The sequence below is a fragment of the Lutra lutra genome, chromosome 6, assembly GCF_902655055.1.
Source record: "Lutra lutra chromosome 6, mLutLut1.2, whole genome shotgun sequence".
Taxonomy (NCBI): Eukaryota; Metazoa; Chordata; class Mammalia; order Carnivora; family Mustelidae; genus Lutra; species Lutra lutra.
Window position 1 is genome coordinate 139,379,843 of NC_062283.1, and position 20,574 is coordinate 139,400,416.

The 20,574-nt window shown below is 39.2% G+C and overlaps 1 protein-coding gene across 1 annotated transcript in view; it reads right to left on the reverse strand.

The window, feature by feature from the left end:
* Positions 1–20,574, reverse strand: part of SYNE1 (spectrin repeat containing nuclear envelope protein 1) — a 472,480-nt gene that overhangs the window by 52,709 nt on the left and 399,197 nt on the right. Inside the window, 3 exon segments of the mRNA XM_047733936.1 lie at positions 5,702–5,868; positions 8,913–9,071; positions 17,277–17,432. Of these exon segments, the coding sequence (XP_047589892.1) occupies positions 5,702–5,868; positions 8,913–9,071; positions 17,277–17,432 (482 nt within the window).

Here is a 20,574-nt window from a genome sequence, read left to right on the forward strand (position 1 = left end):
AATAAAAGCATTTTTCAAATCGTGCTACTTAAAGCTATCCTATTGTGAATTCTTTATAAAACAATCAGTCCTCTAATATATTATTTTTAACAATCAGGAAGAAAAATATATAAGCTTTGGTTAAAGGAATATATTAGTCATGATTCCGTAACAGCAGGCAAATTTACTTTTTCTTGATTATGACTAACACTTCCAGAAACTTGAGATCTTTAAAACCTTGTACTGCCATTATTTTCCTAGTTTAATTTTTGTTTTAAATTTTTCTCATGGGTTCAAATTTTTTTCCCATGCTCATTATCATGAGGACAATATATTTATTGCAACAAATTAAAAATAAAGCAAAGTTCTAAACTCACAGTTACTGTAATAGCAAAATATGGTAACGATATCAATGTCCATCACTGGGGAAAATATTGAATACATCATGGTGTATTAAAACTATGGAATACTCCGTAGCTCTCTAAAAGAACAAGATGGCCACATGTGGCATTCTATGGTATACATGGTCCTTCCCCCTGCATTGTCTCTTTGGAGCTACAGCAGTTATTTTAATGAATACTTTGAAAATGAGGAAGCTAGGACTCAGAGAAGTGATGCAGTGAGCCCTAGGTCACACAGCACAAACACGGTGGACTAAACTCAGGGCTCCTGATTGGTTCTGTGCTGTTTCCATGCGTGCTGCATCAGTGCATTCCTGATCCTGGCCAGAGACCTCCGAATTGACCACTCCAAGAGTCAAGTTTTCTTCCTCCTCTAGTGGAACTGCTGTTAGACTGAAACCCCTTCTAAGGGCAGCTGCTCCAACTTCACAACGCCTTCCTTGCACTGCACCCGCGGTTTACCTACACAGCCTCAAAGCTCCCTCTGGGTCGAGAACTGCCACTTGCTGAGGGCTCTGCTAGGTGGTTTACTGGTACTATCTCATTTAGGCCGCCTAAAACCTTTTACACTGGTGGTAGCTGAGGTACTGAGAGGGGAAGGAACTTGTCTAGCGTCACAGGGCCGGCGAAGCAGAACAACGTGGTGACTCGGGCAGGTGAGGCCGGAGGCCTGTGCTCTGCTTTATTCTTTTTTTTTTTTTTTTTTTTAAGATTTTATTCATCTGACGGAGAGAGAGAGACCACAAGTAGGCAGAGAGGCAGGCAGAGAGAGGGGGAAGCAGGCTCCTCGCTAAGCAGAGAGCTTGATGCGGGGCTCGATCCCAGGACCCTGAGATCATGACCTGAGCCGAAGTCAGAGGCTTTAACCCATGGAGCCACCCCGGTGCCCCTGCTTTATTCTTATCTGTAGGGGTAGCACTTTGCATCCTATGTCTTAGATTGGAGAAATGCAATGAATACTGGAGTCACCATTACGTGCAAAGAGCTACACATTGGGTTCCGGCTTCACTATGGTCATGCTACGGTCATGCTTACAGTGTAGCTGAGAGATAAAATTGTAAACAACCGATCACACAAGATGCTTATTACAGCAGAGGAAAATCCTATGAAGGAGAGGTCGGAAAGCTTGCTGAGAAGGTAAGAAGAATCTCACTTAATCCAAAGAATAGGAAGCACATGAAGAACAATTACGAGAGGCCAGGCCGGATGGGGACAGGATATGAGCAGGCAGATGTGATGGAAGGAGGAAGGCCGGAGCTGAGTCATGTGTACACTTGCTCCGTACCCTTACTTGGTTAGGCACCATTTTCTCTTTCGTCTTCTACATTCACTAGATCTGGGGTCAGCAAACTATGGTCGGCCACCTGTTTTGATAATAAAATGTTACTGCAACTCAGCTGCATTTTTCTGTTTCCATACTGTCTAAGGCTGCTTTTGGAATATGGCGGAGGCGTTTCGGCAGGGACCATTGGCCCAGAAAGCCGAAATTATTAACTAGATAGTATTGTGCAAAGGGTTTGCCAATCCCAGCCCTGTAGCAACATCCACAGTACTTCATACACAGGAGACATTCAGGCATTTTTTAAAATTATAATTGTTTTCACTCTACTTCTATGAAGTGTTTAAGGGAATTATAGTAAATAGGTGGTTGAAAAACAGCCACAAAGGACCACATATTGTATGATTCCATGTACATTCAGATCTGTGCTGGCCTGGGACCAGTGGAAGGAGAGAGGGTGGAGGGAAAAAGATGACTAAGGCTTTTATTTGGGAGTGATGACAATGTTTTAAAATTGATTGTGGTGATGGAGACACAGATCTGTAAATATGCTAAAAATCACTAAATGATTTATACTTGTGATAGATGAGTTGCATGGTATGTGAATTATTAAAAAAAAAAAAAGGCACCAAACAACTAATGCTAAATGACAGAGCTCCTGTTATCCAGAGCTAGAAAAACTACTATGTGGGTTTTTTCATAGGGTTCAGAGACAAAATGAGAGCCAGAATCCTAGCAGACAGTTTTATAGAAACTATAAGTACAGCAATTACTGTTTCTTATGTTTACTCTTAAGGAAAAGCCAACAGGTCAGAAATGCCTTGGCCAATTGTCTTGGCCATTATTGACCGAAAGGATCTTCGGGGATAAAGAAAATGTTCTGTATCCACAGTGCCCAATAAAGTAGCTATTATCCTCATATGGTTATTAAGCCCTAGAAATGGGACTAGCACAACTGACTGTAATCAAAATTCAACTGTAATTTAATTGCATCCTATTTCAGTTAATTTAAATAGCTACGGGTAGCTAATGACTGCTATATTAAACTGAGAAGGTGTAGAAAGCACAGGCAGGGTACTAGAGCATTATCCACTGTGGAGACCTAAGAAAAACTAAACAGATCTTTTTGCCCTAAAAAGCTGACAATTCCTAGTAACAGTCAGTTTAAAAATTCAACACAAAACACATTTATTTTGTATTCAGAATGGTCCAAGCTAATTCACTAGTGACAGGAAGGTGGCTCAAAGTTATGCATTCTATTTGTATGCAATAGGTTTATTATCAGTAAATCTTTCTTTTCTTTCTCCTGTCTCTGTTAGCTGGGAAACTGTTCACCTGAAAATACGATCTTCAAAAATAACCTTTCCCTTCCCACAAGAGCACCAAAATAACATTTAGAAATATCGAAAGGCACAACTAAGTTGTGTTCTGCTTTAGTATATCAGTGTGAGAAAATGTAGGAAGAGGGAAGAGGGGTTAATGGGACTGACCCACAGAAATCTGATGCTTGAGCAGGCAGCTCATAGTTGAAGATGGATGTGGGGGACAGTCACCTGGTGTGTGTACCCTTGAAGAGCTGATAAACAAGGAAATGGAAGATAAATGTGATGGTTGAGTGTCATTTAGGAGAGGCCTCAGAGAGACTATGAATTTATTAATCTGGCACCAGCCAGATTAAACTCTAGAACCAGCCATCTGGTTTACTTTGGAACAAGGCAATCAAAAATGGACAGCACATCTATAAAAATCTACATCTGTGTATGATGAGACTCCACTAGAGTAGAAACATATGAGCATTTTAGTGACTACAGTGCAAAGTAGGCATCCAAAAACATTTAATTGATTCAAACTTTACTAATGTATCTTTGGAAAGATAAATAACATCTAGAAAATCCTCACTTGGACAGCAGAAAAGTTATAAATAAACATGACTTCGAGGAGAAAGCACCTAACTCATTTGATGTGAAGTTGGCTAATGACTGGACATGACACTTAAGCTAGCATCTTACAAATAGACTCTATTAAATTAAAAACATCTTTGACACAGTGTATCCCCCATATTCCATACCCCTGAGCCACTAAAGATTAGAAAAGAACACTAACTAGTTTAGCTGGATTGTACATGCCAATGCAAGCCAACCCGTGAGTCATAATCTAACCAAAAAAATCCAAGGATGTTTACCAACTGGGCGGCTTCCCTAAGAAGGGTATTTATAGCACAAAGAGCTTCGATTTGTCTTTCTGAAATAAGATTTGGTTATCACAGACTGAGAAGTGAGGCTACACATAGCAAATGGGGTTCTAAAATCTACATATGCTGGAAGCCTTGGAGTAGTTGAGCTCAACCGTATGTTACCATTGCTTTGTAGTACTTTTACCATGGCATTTAGCTTGTCACTTTACTTGATGTCTTTGCATGTCTAGATATCCACCATGAACTCCTCAAGGAAAGGGGCTTCTGTCTTTGTAGCCTCAAAATATCTCCGAGCTGCTATGAGCCCTTTACAAAGGATGGGGAAATTAGTATTAGATAATTACAGAACCTAGTTTCCTTTAGATCAGGGACAAGGAATTCATAGACTTGGCAGACAGGAGAATGTAGTGCTCCCAAGCATGGCTTCTAGAAGCATAGAGTGCACATCTGCCACTCAGCACATGTGTAACCATGGGCAAACCTGAGCCTCAGCCTCTGCATCTGGAAAATGGGTATAACAATAATGCCCACCTCAAATGGTGTTATGAACATCATAGGAGAAGATGCATATGAAGCTTGTGGCATGGTCAGTGGCACAAACCAAGGGCTCAGTAAGTGTCAGCTAACACAGTGCTGTTTGATAAACATTTTAAAAATTGGTAAACATTTACTCCATTTTTGTTTCATTATTTTTAAAATATTTCATTATTTTTAAAATAATAAAAAAAAATCTCATCTTCTTCCTAAATCAGCTCCTCTCTGAAACTCCCTTAGAGAACAAAAAATATGCTAGGTATTTTCAACATCAACACATGCAATTGCCATGCCCATATGCAATTATTGTGGGCACATGGTATTCAAAGGGCACTATTTCATTTGTGCTAAGGAAAAGAACCCAGACTTTAAAAGTGTATTGTCAGTTAGCTCCAAACAGCTATGAATCAGAAGCATTCAAAACATTTGAACTGTTCTAACTGCCATACAAAAGAATGTGCGTTCAGATATTCAAGTATTCATTCATTCATTCAAATATTTTTTGAGCCCAAACTGCATTCAGGCACCGCTCTTGGTGCTCATGATATATGGTGACTAGAATGCACAAGGATGTCCACTGCCCTTGTGGAGACTACATTACTATGTGAAACTAAGTTCACCTAAAATAAAGCATTTACGTCGGCATTCCCTTTATATCAAATAACAAAGTGTTTCATTCATTCTATCAGACTTGTGTAATGCTCATAAAGACCCTTATATATTTTTTCTTTCTTTACTTTTACCTCTTTTCCTCAACCTGACCTTCTACAACAGAAACCGAATATAATATTCCTCTCAAATACAAGGCAGACACTTAGTTATTAAAGTTAAAAACAAAATTGCAGTAATACAGATTATTTCTACAACTATGCCGAGTGGTAATAATTAGCTTTATTCCCACACTCGGCTAGCCAGAAATACAGTAGGAATGTGATTTTCTATATATACTTTTTTTTTTCCCTACCGTGGATAAAAATGCCCTCCCTGGATACTAGTCAGCAGTTTTACCTCCTTCCTCATAGAACCCTGAATACCCATGCAGCCCTGAAATCAAGAATTCTCTTTTGGGAATGGGTTTTGTTTGGATATGACTTTCTCTCTTTCAGCTAAATGCAAACACCACCGAGTTTATTAATCAAGAAGGAGAATTTCAAAGTTAATGAAGGTGACATTTACGAGAAAAGCATAAACTAAAATGGTGGGATGACGAGCACAGACAGAGATTCATTGGATTATCTTCAGCTGCAATGAAAGGTGGACTGAATGCTTTAAAATTCTGCACACACGTGTCCTGTTGAACAGGAACCTTTTTACCTGGCTGCCATGAGATCCAAGAGATGCTGCCACCGGTCGTTGACCTTTCCGAGCTTGTATTCAATCTCAGAGGCTTTGCTTTCATGGCTGGCTCGAGCAAGTCGTTCTCCCATTTGCTGGAGCTGTATTTTGTTCTCTTGGGCAACAGCAATTTCCTCTTGATAATCCTGCATAATAAATAGCAATCACAGAGATCAGAAATCATATTTTTAATGCATTCAGCCTGACTCCACTAGAAACATGATTATTACCATTTTGTATTGCTTAGAATAGTTTGGGCATGAGGAATGCTGTGTGAGTATCAGTCCATGTACACAAGAATTAGGGGTACCTATTATTTTCAGGATGTGCACAGACTCTAGATTGAATTTTCATAGAACTTTTCTTAAAGAGAATGGGAATATTTTTATTTACTTAAAATGGGCATTAAGAAATCAATAACAGTGTATACACAGATAGAAAGACGAAACTTGAAGGGTTTTAATACTGAGAAATTACACCTTATTGTTATAATCACCAACCTGGGTGTTATATTTAGAATCAATCCTCATACAAATAGTTGCTAAGAGGCTTAGAAGTTGTGTGTATGTGTGCGCGTGTGTGTGCACAATTACGTATGTGCAACTGACATATATGTGTATTTATATGTAAATGTATAGATGTGCTTCTGTCAATCACTTGTGCAGAATGCTTTAGAAACGAATACCTTCATTTTAATGAGCTATCCTCTATGCAGTGTCAATATTTTATAACAGATTAATGGCGAACTAACTCGCAAGAATATTAACCATTAGTCTTGGGGACTAACAGGTCTCAACCTTTTTCATTTACCCAGTTGCTATACTCACTTCCCTTAAAGATTGTTTTGGACAAGGAAACACTGGCTCCATATGCAAGAGAAATGCCACTGAACGGCATGGTTTAAGTGATGATGAATGGACATCTATCTTCCCCAACCCTCACCGCCTGACCAATGATCCTCTCACTCCCGCCACAGTGACAGAAGCCAATCTTTAGAATTGCCTTTCCTTCATTTTTTGGGCTTAACTCCTGTCATGCAGCCAATATTATCTCAACAAAATAATACAAAAACAGGTTACAGGGTCATGGATATTTTAACCCTCCCCTGCTCTAAAGTTAGTGTGGCAACAGGGATATCCTCTCAAGTCAGTTATCAAAGCAAGAAGGACCCCCCCCCATTCCTGCCCCCGAAATGGGAGAAGCCAGTGCAGTTCTATCCTATCTCAGTGTCGAGTGCTCTCTTTCAGCCCAAGCAACCCCACCCCATCTACTCTCATTTTATGTTATTTCAACACAGAGGGGTTGTATGACCGATACACTAGATGTCCTGACCCCACAGAGTCAAGCTCATAAACACTTCTTCTGAAATCTCATAACTCATTTTATATACAAAATAGCATAGCTAATACTTTAAAGATTATTTCTGACATTGTGCCAAATCGTATAACAAAATTATATGAAAAACTAAAATTTTTCTAAATTTTCAGTTGTGATTGTATTTTGTCCAAGAGACAGTTTTTTCCACACCCCAAAATGTGCATCCTAAATTTCATGAAGAAAATCAATGAGAATATAGATACACTTAAGAAAGACTGATTCTATAGCAAGCTTCACTATAATACCTACAGTCCATTAATCATGTCCAGTGGAGCATTATCTGATATCCAGAAACTATCAAAGTGAAAAGCTATTGGCAGATATTAAAATGAAATGTTTTCTCTTAGTTCACATTTCAAAGGTTTACAATATAAAATATAAAAATGCTCATTGCTAGAATTTGACATTTTAAGTAGAAAGCCTTAAAGCTATTAATATTGCATGTTTACACTGGAGTTTTTTTCCTTTATGTATATGCATGGACGATTCTTCCTAATAATTATTTGCATTTATTTTAGAGTGAATGAGGCTATAATTTGTTTATTCAGTATTCAGGAATGACTTAGTACTTATGAGAAGACAGGCATTGCTCTGGGCACAGGAGACACAGCAATGAATAAAACAGACAAAGACATTTCTAGAAAAGCTGACAATCCAGTGGGGCTTCCACTGTAGACAAAGAACCAACAAGTAAATAGGGAAAGTACGTTGTGAACCAGATAGTGATGTGTGCTAACATGGAACACAAACTGAAATAAATCAATATGATCAATAATTATTCAAAAATAATGTGGAAGCATCACTGATACTATCCAAAACATTTTTTTCTTTTTTTTCAAAACATTTTAATTTATTTTTATTTCATTTTTAAAAAGATTTTACTTATTTGTCAGAGAAAGAGAGAGAGAGCACAAGCAAGGGGAACGGCCGGCAGAGGAAGAAGCAGGTTTCCCGCCGAGCAAGAAACCTGATTCCAGAACACTGGGATCACGACCTGAGCCAAAGGCAGAAGCTTACCAACTGAGCCACCCAGGTGCCCCATCAAAAATATTTTTAAATGCTAATAAATTTGGTCACAAGCCCTACACAGACATGAAAAATTTTCTGTAACCATATGAATATAAGAAGCAATTTAACAGTCATACGTAACTTGAAAAAAATATGAAGCAAAATTCTCAGGAAATTTTCCTTTTTTCAAAGATTTATTAGAGAGAGAGCATGAGTGGGTAGATGGGCAGAGGGAAAGAGTGGGAGGGAGAGGGACAAGCAGACTCCACCCCGAGAAAAAGCCCAATGCAGGGCTCATCCCATGACCCTGGGATCCCGACCCAAGCTGAAATCTAGAGTCTGACATTCAACCACTCCACCGACTGAGCTATCCAGGAGCCTCGGAAAAGTATTCATTCTTGTAACTGTCCATGCATTCTGTTTTACAGAGAAAATGTCAGCTTAATTAATCCTAAGAATTCTTTCTTTTAGTCCCACTCTAGTGATTTTACTTCTCTAAAACCGAAAACAAAAGACACAAAAGAAAACTAATACACATAAACAATTCCTTCTGGACAGGTAGCTAAAACCGGTACACACCGAACCTTTCTCTATCAGTGGATAATTTACTTCAGCATATCCATGTATATTGTGTGCAAAGGAGGCCTTTGCATGCAAGTTTATTTCATATTAAAAAGAGAAAACAGTGCTTTTACAGGACAGGAATTTAATAGTTTAATAATAAGTAAAGCCATCTTTTATAACTGTTAAAAGTATGCCTATGTGTTACGAACGGGGAAAACATACATAGCCTCGCATTCTGTACCTTCTTGAGCTTCTCTATCATTTCTTCAATGAGGATGTCTCCATTCTGAGAAACTTTACTTTCCATCTGGGTCAACCATTCACAAAGCTCCTTGTTCTTTTCACTGAAGACCGCCCATTCATTCAATCTCTCACTTACTTGCTGCCGCCTCAGGGAGAGCTGAATGTTTAAATGGGAGAACACATAAAAGGATCATCAGAGCAGAACATGTAACCTGAGGAAAAAAGCCAATAAACGGAGTTGGGTGGACTGGAATAAGCAATAGTTGTGCATCTTTTTAGGTCACTGTATGGTCCTAGGAGGGATCTAGGAAGTTGCACAAGGACCCGCTATGAAACGCCAGTGGGAGGCAGCCAGCCCTCTGCTTCCCTCTTGAAGGGCCGCGTGCACCTTCACTCAATCAAGGTTCTGAACAGCCTCACTCGGCAATCGGTTCTGCGGAGACTTCTACAGCATCGCTGAATGCACATGTACTAAAAGAGAAGGGAGAAATAGGAAAGAGGAAGGGATAGAGAAAGAAGGAAGGAAAGGAGGAAAAAAGGGAAAAGGAAAGAAAGAAAAATAAGGAAGAATAGTGAAAAGGAAGAAAAGAAGGGAAGGAAAGAGATAAGGAAGAATGAGCTGAGTCGCAGGTGTCTGGAGCGAGCGAAGCAGAGGGACGCGGTGCTAAGAAGTCAGAAGTGGAAGACGGGTCCCTGTGGCTCAGCTCTGTACCGACCCTTTTACTTTACGCAAGTTCTCTCACTTGCCTGCCCGCTTTCTTTTTTAATTTATTTCCCTTTGTGTCTTTTTCCTTTCCTTCTTCCTTGTGCATAAGGGTTTCCTGAGACATAATTCACATACCATATAATTTCGCTCCGATTAAAGTTTTCAAAGTTATTTATGTTGTCCCATGTGTCTCTACTTCATTCAACTGCTGAATATAGTCTATCATACAGATAGACATCTGATAGACTATATTCAGCAGTTAAAAGGAAAGTTAAAAAGTTAAAAGTTCATCTGTGGGTGGGTGTTTTGGGTGTTTCTGTATGTTATGAATAATGCTGCTGTTGTGCAGGGAGACACACGTTCAGTTGCCTTTGGGGTACATACCCACAAGCAGAATTGCTGGGTTACCTGGTGACACTACAGAGTGTCTGCCAAAGTGGCTGCACCAGTCACATTCCCACCAGCAGTAGGGTTCTCATTTCTCCACCTCCTCACCAACATTTGCTATTATCTGTCTTTTTGATTTTAGTTGTCCTAGTGACACGAAGTGGTATCTCACCATGGTTTTGATTCACGTTTCTCTGATGGCTAATGATGCTGAAAATCTTCTCATGTTTCTTGGCCACCTGTATATATTTTTTGGACAACTATCTGGTCAAATCCTTTGCCCATTTTTGAATTGGGTTTTTTGTTTGTTTGTTTTAGCACTGAGTTGTAATAGTTCTTTATGCATTAGAGACACAAGGGGCCTGTTTCTTATCTCTAAGTCTAGAGTGATCCCTTCCGGTATTTTAAAATTGTATGACTTCAAAGTACTCTTGTTCTTGCAGTGCTGGCATAGATCCTAAGGAATATTTTTAGTTGAGTTAAGCTACATGTTAGCAAAATATAATGGGATTTGAGTGGCATGAAGATGACCTTTTTTATAGATGTTCTACACACTCACGTTGATAATGCTAGACATTCCACCAGTCATCCCATCGCATTAAACACCTATCTCTTAATTTTATTTTCCCCCTACTAACATTTTATCATGAAAAACATTAGACATACAGAAAAGTTGAAAGAACTATAAGGGTAAGCACCCATAAAACACTTAGTAGACTCTAAAATTGTGAACATTTTGCCTCATTTTGCTTTAATACATGTATTCCTTTATCCATCAATCCATTTATCCATTTTACTTTGTGATGCACTTCAAACCAATTTCCTTTTAAAAATCAAAATGAAAATATTTCTAAGGTACTATATGCTTCCTAGTTAGCAGTTCTGGCTAGGGGTTGGCTCTGTTGATGACTGGGTAATTAATAGTCAAGGTCCCACACTTCGCAAAATGTCTATGATTCTACGCCTAAGAAAACACCTGGTAATTGGGCTTTGAGACCAGGTTCCCTATGCTGGGGCTAGCCCTAGTCATATGGGTCACTTAGATAGTGGGCCCCATAACCTAACAGTTTCTGAATGTCAACAGTACAAATGCATTCTCTTGAATTAATTACAATCTTTTAAAATAAAAATTTCTCTGGGTAGGGTGACACTGATGAATCCATTAAGTATTTCCGTATTAGTACAAGTCAGCTTATCATGAAGTTTTCATTGAGGCAAAAAAATACAGAATAGCCCAAAAGCAGTGAACTTACTCAGGGTGGATACTGGTAGGAATGGAAAAGGCTAAGAAAACACAGGTTAAAGAGTTTTGGAGACAAAGTTCACTTACAATAAGCTCTACCAAGACAGAGATGCAGCTAAGAGCATGATTCTTCCAGCACCCCCTTTCCTCTCGAACTGTGATAGAAGAGTGGATTCTGATCTTCGGCAGGAATGCTAAATTGTGGAATTTTTTGATGGATATGATTTTTTTTTCCCTTTCATTCACACAGCATCAGAGTCAAAAGTGTGGTTGGTCATTAAAATTCTGGTTCACATGAGAGACTATGGACTCTGAAAAACGATCTGAGAATTTTGAAGGGGTGGGGGGTGGGAGGTTGGGGGCACCAGGTGGTGGGTATTGTAGAGGCCACGGATTGCATGGAGCACTGGGTGTGGTGCAAAAATAATGAATACTGTTATGCTGAAAAAAATTAAAAAATTAAAAAAAAAAACAAACAAATAAATAAATATTAGATTACTAAAAAAAAAAAAAAAAAAAAAAATTCTGGTTCAACTGATGTCCAAACCGAAACTATGTTTTCATAATTGGGACCTCCCAAAACAACTGTTTTTTGTTTTTTTGTTTGTTTGTTTTTGGTTTTGTTTTTTAGTATGTGTCTTTTCAGATTTTATTCTTTAAACATTTCATTTTACACAGCTAGAGTCACACACACGCTTGTATCTTTCTTTTTTCATGATCCAAAAGCAACTGCTTTTTAAGACCAGAGTAAAAGCCCTCGCCCTTCAGATTTAATTAGGATTAACTAGGTCTTGCTATGTGTGGTTCCTCTTTTCCTCTCCCCCAAATCTTGGCCGTGAGCAAGGACGAATTCTAAGGCTTTCCCCCACAACATCCGCAGGGAAGAGGAGCACATAAAAGAAAAATACTACCTATTTCCTTGAGAGGTAGGTTTTATTATCCCCATTCCAGAGTGAAGAAGAAAGAAGGTTAGATAAATTTGAGGCATTTGTCTGTAGTCAGTATGAGACAGAACCAGCAAAGCTTGAGTCTTTGACACAGGCTGCAGTGTAACATTATGACCGCATACCCAGAGACAGCTGAGATTCAAAAACAGTCTCTATCACTTGCTAACGATATGAGCAGGGCAGGGGCACTCATCTTCTCTACACCTTACTTCATTTGTGAATGAATTTTTCATCTGTTCCAAATTTTATTAAACAAATGTTTACTGTTTGCAATAAATAGGTGTCTGCTCTGTGCCAAGCACTGACGTATGTCTAGGAATAATAGGCTCATAGTAGAATACAAACAACAAAATAAGAAAGTAGCCAGTACATACTAAAGTTGTAAAGGAAGTTGGCCATTAATGGGTGGCGATGACTACTATGAGTACTACTACTACGACTATTACTAGTAGTAGTACAGGGGTTCATTTGAGTTTTTGATATTTTTCCCCTTTTTGATATTTTTCCCCCTTGACACTCAGGTATTCAGTACCTCCACTGAGCAGCTTGACTATGTGTCTCTGGTGCTTACCACGGGGCACGGAAGTGTTGCCTTCATCTGCTCACCGTAAAGCAACCACTGAAAGAAGACACAGGGAGACCGCAAGCGCTGGATGCAAAACAGCACCAAGAGCTTCTCAAGAGATGGCAGTTCATAATGGGGGCGGCATTTTCCTTTGGGTTTGTAAAACTGACATTGAGGCCAAATGGTAAGTGAACGTTACTCTCTCTTTCTTTGGGGTCAGCTGAAACCCTCGAATTATTTATTAGCTCAGCGTATATCTGTTTTTTTCTCAAGGTTACAAGCACTCTGCATTGCCAATAGCTGGCAAGTACTGGCTCAAACCTCCAGAGCGTGAGGCAGCTGAACAGGAAATACATCCTTTCGACTTCACATATTTTTACCATGACAATTTGAAAAACACCAAGCAATTACAATGATGATATATTTATATCTCAACTAGAATTACACACAGATCTACAAACCCAATGGGAATAAAAACGGAGAGAAGCTCTGTCTGTAGGCAGACACAACAAACCATTTGGGGAGTCTATGGGTGAGCGGTGTACTTTCCTACATTAACTCTCCTCTGAAACACTTACTCACGGCAGGTTTTCCTCCTTCTCCGCAGTCCCGACAACTCCTGCCTTCTCACCCACTGCTTCGATCGTACTGTGACCAGGCTACTTGCTCTTTGACCGTGGGATAACACCAGGTTTAACTATAGTTTTCAGCTTTTAGAATGAGACCATAGGCTCAAGCTCATTTCCTTTTGTGGTTTTAGACTCGACGGAGGTACTCCGGAAACACTAGCTCAAGGACTAGTAACTAATTTATATTCTTACTTGCAGCTATGTCCTGGTACATTTGGTAGGACTACCCATGACTAAAATCTCACCGGAGTCAATAATTTTTTTTAGACTGAAGTAATGGGAGATCAGCATGCTTTAGCTTCATGCCTAAGACATTCAATTTAGAAAGTTTCTAGAAACACTCTGTATTCAATGTATTTCCTCTTTCTTTACTTGAGTCTTAGTCCACTCACAGGTGCAAGGTATTAGACTTGTCACAGCATATCACGTGATCCACAGCAGCCTTCACAATGTATTTCCAAACAGACTGTTGCCTAGATATATCTAAGTCTGGGGAGCAACTTTAAACATAGACACTTTTTCCCCCCCTTTTTTCTTTTTCCAGCTTTTTGAGATATAATTGATGTATAACATGGTGTAAGTTTAAGGTGTGCAATGTGGTGATCTGATACACATTTATACTGTGAAATGATTACCACAAGATTAGGTAACACATCCATCATGTCACACAATTACAATTTCTGTGTGTACTGTGAGAGCATTTAAGATATTAGTCATAAAAAAGGAATGAAATCTTGCCATTTGAAACAACATGGATGGAGCTAAAGGGTATAATGTTAAGTGAAATAAGTCAGTCAGAGAAAGATAAATATCATATGATTTCACTCAATATGTAGAACTTAAGAAACAAAACAAATGAGCAAAGAAAAAGAGACAAGCAAAAAAAAAAAAAAGGCTCTTAACTATAGAGGACAAACTGGTGGTTGCCAGAGGGGAGGAAGGCGGGGGGAAGGGTGACCAGGTAAAGGGGATTAAGGATACACTTATTCTGACGAGCAGTGAGTGATATATTCAATCACTCTGTTGTATACCTGAAACTAATATAACACTGTATGTTCATGATTTTGAAATTTTAAAAACAAATAAAACTTCAAATAAATTAATTTAAAAAATCAAGTATCTACTCTCTTAGTGACTTTCAAAAATCTAATAAATCTTCTTAACCATAGTCACCATGCTATACATTAGATCCCCAGAACTAATTCATCTTATAACTGGAAATTTGTGTCCTTTCTACGTCATGGCATTTTTATACAGTGCGTGTTTTCCTAAATCAAAAAATACTGCATAATCGTAATCTTCTTAACTTTCCAAAATATTCAAAGACCCTATCATTATTTTACATTTAAAGGAACGTAAGTACCATGACATAAAACAAATGCCCTAAAGTCTTCTTTAAATTATTAACAGTATATATGAACAGTTAGTTGTTCGAGGCACTGGAGATAAAAAGAAATGGTCTTCATTCTCAAGGGCCTTGTAGTCTTGAAATAAAGTCAAAGCCATTAAAAGAAGAAGAAGACGACAACGATGACAACAGGAACAATGTATTGTCAAATGATGGTACAGGCCAAAAGGGAAATGGGCATTCAGAGGAACAGGAAAATATTGAGGTTTGAGCATCTCAAATAATGGCATCATAGGGGTCGTGGTATTTGAAAAAAGATGGGTTAAAATCATAAGGGAAGGAACAGTCAGTGTAGGCAGGAAGAGTGGTCTGACAAGGTCTTGGGGTAGGGCAATTCCTGGCAGGTTTGGAAAGGGAGTGGAAGCCATTATCTAAATTGTTACCTCCCTGACAGCTTTTTTTTTTTTTTTTAAGATTATTTATTTATTTATTTGATAGAGATTGCAAGTAGGCAGAGAGGCAGGCAGAGAGAGGGAGAAGCAGGCTCCCCACTGAGCAGAGAGCCCGATGTGGGGCTCGATCCCAGGACCCTGAGACCATGACCTGAGCCGAAGGCAAAGGCCTTAACCCACTGAGCTACCCAGGTGCCCCACCCTGACAGCTTTTAAGACATCAATTAGCCAGAGAAATGGATATAGTATAATTAATTTCACAGAATATGCTGAAAAGTATTGAGTCAGCAAGTAGTGCTAGATTTTTCTCAGTTTGAAGAAAGACAAATGAATAAGGCTCATAAAAGTAACCGAACACGGCTGTGATCATTTTCCATAACTTGTACACATCAAGTTTTCTTGCACTTATACACGATGTCATGATGAAGTCCTTGGATGAGAAAATCGTATGATAATTTACTGGATAGTTATGTATTGATTCTGGGTTGAATAATTCAGAGAAGAATAACGTACTCTGATTAGCAATAGCACGTTCAATGTGAGCTTCTCATTGTGTTCACTAAGAATATGAAGCTCAGTGAAAAATGGCTAAATTAATTTTGAGCTCAAATCACTGGCATGTTTATAAAAATCACCTCTTACACTCTTTCCTTTTAAAAATATAGATTCATAGAAAACTGTTCACCCATTTAGGAAGTGTGCTCCAGAGTTTCCCTTTGGCTAATGGTCTGAGAAATTCTTGCTTTTCATCTAAACATTGAGAGAAATTTACCTAATAACAAATTTCTTGTTGATGTCAAATGAATCAGGAGGCTATGAGCCTCTTAAACTCTGTTTAATGTTTTCTGAAGCATGAAGGGAAGCACCTCTAAAGTCAGAAAAAGTGAGGAGGATGGAGAAGAGATTTCTAGGATGGCAGAGTTGGAAACTGGGGAGGTAGGAAGAGACTCCTTCTCAAAAGTCCATTCCTCAACCTTGTAGCACTTGTTTCTCCCCAGCCAGGTCTCTGTCTAATCCACTCCTGTGCCGTTACCCAAGCTGCAACCTCGTCCAACCCATCCACTTACTCCCTCCACACCTGGCTCTTCTGCTCCCCTTCTCAATAGTCAGCTCAAGATTTATCCACTACAACAAGCATTTCCTTTATTCTCTGCAAAGCACACCGTCATTAGTTTGCTTATATCACTAGACACTGTTTTAACTTGTTGATACCAATCTCCTTCTTCACTGCACAGGTTCCTCTGGACTGATTTTCGTCTCAGCTCTGTTGTGAACTCAATGTAGGAACATCTACTATAGCTTGTGAAGTCTACAATTAATATGACTGATTCACTGAACAAATACAGACCACAGGCTATTAAGGGCCAAGCAGAGCAATCAGGTACAGCAAGGGACACTACTGACACACTCCCAGCTTCCTGGAGGCGATGGTCTCCAGGCCATCAGTGAAAACCTGTTCTTCACTTGTGGGCCTTTAATCTATGTTCTTCTTTGCCTCTGATGCCTTCTCATCGCCTTTCCACCAATCTCTGCCTTTCATTCCAAAATCAAAATCCAACCTGGGATCTCAATTTTATAGTATTACGTCCAAGGAAAATACTTAATAAATGAATCACATATTACTAAGAAGGCCAAACACATGAATTACTAGGAAACAATGATGGTAAATCAACAGACACAATATTTCCAAATACAAAACCATTTCCACAGTATTTAGCAAAAACTGCAAATAAAACAAAGGTTTTTCACATGTTTAAAGTAAGAAAAAGAGCACCAGTCCCTAGCAAGACCACATTCATGAACCAAAAAAAAAAAAAAAAAAAAAAAAAAAGTTTTTCCTTTTACAATATTATGCCAGCCAGTGAAAGGGACAGCAAGAGAATCCAACTGAGATGCATCTCAAATATAATGTTAAGATGTAATTGTCTTAATCTGAAATATTTTCCACAAAAACCAGAGTTCTTCCTCCATGTATACTCTGAATTATAGGATAGGTCTAAGCATGGATCAAGCCATTTGACATTCCGAGTCGTCTTCTAGTTTTCCACCTTTCTGAGCTAATGCTCCACGCAGAGTTTGTCTTACCTGGTGGCAGAGTTCTTCCCACTGCCTTTGCAGAAGCTCCATGCGCTCGTTTAGGATGGAGATGTCATCAGCACTAATGTAGGCACAGAGGGTGTCCTTCAAGAGGGTCAGCTGAGCCAAGTCATCTGTCCAGCTCCCAGCTGCATTTTCCAACTCCTAGATTAAAAAAACAAATATGTGAATGCCCATGGATATCTATCATCAATAATCCTGAAGTGTTCTAGGAATCCTCTTTTAAAAATTTAAAAAAATTTTTTTTAAAGATTCTATTTATTCATTTGAGAGAGAGAGAGAGAGCGCACAAGCAGGGGGAGCAGCAGGCAGAGGGAGAGGGAGAAGCAGGTTTCCCACTGAGCAAGGAGCCCATTGTGGGGCTCAATCCCAGGGCCCTGGGATCATGACCTGGGCCGAAGGCAGATGCTTAATGACTGAGCCACCCAAGGAATCCCCTCTTGATACAATTATCTTTCTACACCATCCTATTTCAACATCTCACTTGGTCTGCTTTATTTGTTCTGGTGTTGTGTGATACTTCACCAAATTCTTCTGATAAAACCTCAGATTGCAGGGCACCTGGGTGGCTCAGTTGGTTAAGGGTCTGCCTTCGGCTCAGGTCATGATCTCAGGGTCCTGAAATTGAGCCTAGCCTAGGTCCCTGCTTGGCAGGGAATCCACTTCTCTCTCTCCCTCTGTTCCTCACCTCCAACCATCATGCTCTCTCTCTTGTATATGCGCTCTCTCTCAAATATCTTAAAAAATAAAACAACCCAGGCTGCTTGAAGAATCTTCCTATGATCTATTTACCATTTAACAAATCATTTTGGCTCACCTTTTCTCTCTCTCTCTCTCTTTTTTTTTTTAAGATTTTATTTATTTGTTGGAGATAGAGAGCGAGAGCATACACAGTGGGGAGAGGGGCAGAGGGAGAAGCAAGATCCCCACTGAGCAGGAAGCTAGATGCCAGGGGATCCCAGGACCCTGGGATCATGACCTGAGCTGAAGGCAGGCGCTTAACTGATAGCCACCCAAGCACCTCCTGGCTCATCTTTTCTAAACTGAAGTTTCATCACTGCATGATCTTCTTTACTTTTAAACTCATTTCATAAACTGCTAATCCAGCCTTGATTTTTGTCCCAAATTAACTGATCATGTTAATAAAATATTTTAAAAAAACAAACTCCTAGGTTAACTTTCATCCTCAAACACTGTAAGTTTACATTCTGTGATATAAACTTAATAATGTCATCACCGAAAAGATGTGTTGCTGTTATTACTCAATTGAAAATAATTGAAAAACTTCATTTCCAGCAGGAACACAGATCTCTTCAGGTTACTGAAGAAAAGTATTACATACTCTGTCCTTTTGGGAAATAATTTAAGAAAAAATCCACACGACACCATTTGAACGAGTTGACATTGGTTTCTGCAACGCTTCGAACTGCTGACCAATTTTGCAATTTGTACAACTCTTTGCTTTTTGCCAGCTGTTGATGCGTTTAGATTCCAGCTAATTTTGTGTATAAATAGAGTATTTCACATGGCTTTTTCCCCCTCTCTTTTTGTCTCTTCACACAGGAGACAAGTTTCCAAAGGCAAAGGCAATTAACGGTACCGTTTTAGGCTAACTTCTCAGGCAATTTAGGCAAACAAGGTTTTAGTCTGAATTTTCTAGGTAATTGCTTTGTTTTGCTGCTAAGGGTGGTTTGGGGAAGAGTAGCAGAGAGCTGGACCAAAATGCATCCTTTTAATCTCCAAATTTAATAGCCGGGTATGATTGTAACTGTTATATTTTGGGAGATGAGGTCCCATGGTAACAGCATTTGGCTGAAAAAATGAACCGTCCAGGTGGAGTAAATACGCAGAATTTCTGCTTATATTTGTACACATATCAAGCTGTCGTACCAGTGTAAAGATTTCTCACTGTTTATGCCAATTTCTAGCCCCTAACTCAAATATCAGACATAGTCCATGGTATAAGGATTATAAAAGAAACAATACCACCACAAGAACAGTTTCAGACTCACAGACTCCTTTAGAAGAGTCCATGTTTAAAAATACAGCCTCTGGACTCAGGGAGCCTTAATATTTACTAACTTGGAAATGTTATTAAACTTCTGGAAGCCTCAGTTTTCATATCTGTAAAAGGGAAATAACAGACTGTCCACATGAGCTTGTGTTTATGTCCACTGAGATAATGCTGGTATAGTCACTGCCACGTAAGAGAAGACTAATAAATGCCTATTTCTGTTTGTCACGGTTTTCTTTAACCATTTGTTAGAAATTTACTATCACAGACTTAAAACAAACTTTTTAATCTTTGCATACTTCTGAATTTACATCTCAAGATAATATGTTCTTCACTTGCCATCATCCGTGGTGCCATCTAAGATTTATTTTTCCCAAATGTGCCTCTTCTTTTTAAAGATTTTATTTATTGGGGTGCCTGAGTGGCTTAGTGGGTTGGGCCTCTGCCTTCAGCTCAGGTCATGATCTTGGGGTCCTGGGATTGAGCCCCACAATGGGCTCTCTGCTCAGTGGCGAGCCTGCTTCCCCCTCTCTCTCTGCCTGCCTCTCTGCCTACTTGAGCTCTCTCTCTCTCTCTGTCGAATAAATGAATAAAATCTTAAAAAAAAATAAAATGTGATTAAAAAAGGATTTTATTTATTTATTTGACACAGAGAGAGAGAGAAAGAGAGAAAGAGAGTGAGCACAAGCAGTGGGAGTGGGAGGGGGAGAAGCAGACACCCGAGGCGGGACTCGATCCCAGGACTCTGGCATCATGACCTGCGCCAAAGGCAGACACCTAACTGACTGAGCCACCCAGGTGCCCCATAAATCTGCCTCGTTTGAGTTTCAAAGGATATCCTTAAATTCTGATACTGAAGAAAAATTCTTACATCCATGTTTTTTGTGATTTCAAGACTTCCTTAAAAAATTAGTTTTTCTTTAATGTTTATGACTTCATAGCCAGCATGAGGCAGAGACCTTTTTTTTTTTTTTTTTTTTTTTTTTTTGACAGAGAGAGAGAGAGATCACAAGTAGGCAGAGAGAGAGCGAGAAGAAGATTCCCTGCTGAGCAGAGAGTCCAATGTGGGGCTTAATTCCAGGACCCTGAGATCATGACCTGAGCTGAAGGCAGAGGCTTAACCCACTGAGCCACCCAGGTGCCCCTAGCAGAGACCTTCTGATTAAAATCCAAATCATTTAATAATTTGAAGTTTCTCTTTAAAAGATTTATTTATTTATTTTAGAGAGAGTTGGGGGAGGGGCAGAGGGGGAAAATCTTCAGGCAGACTCT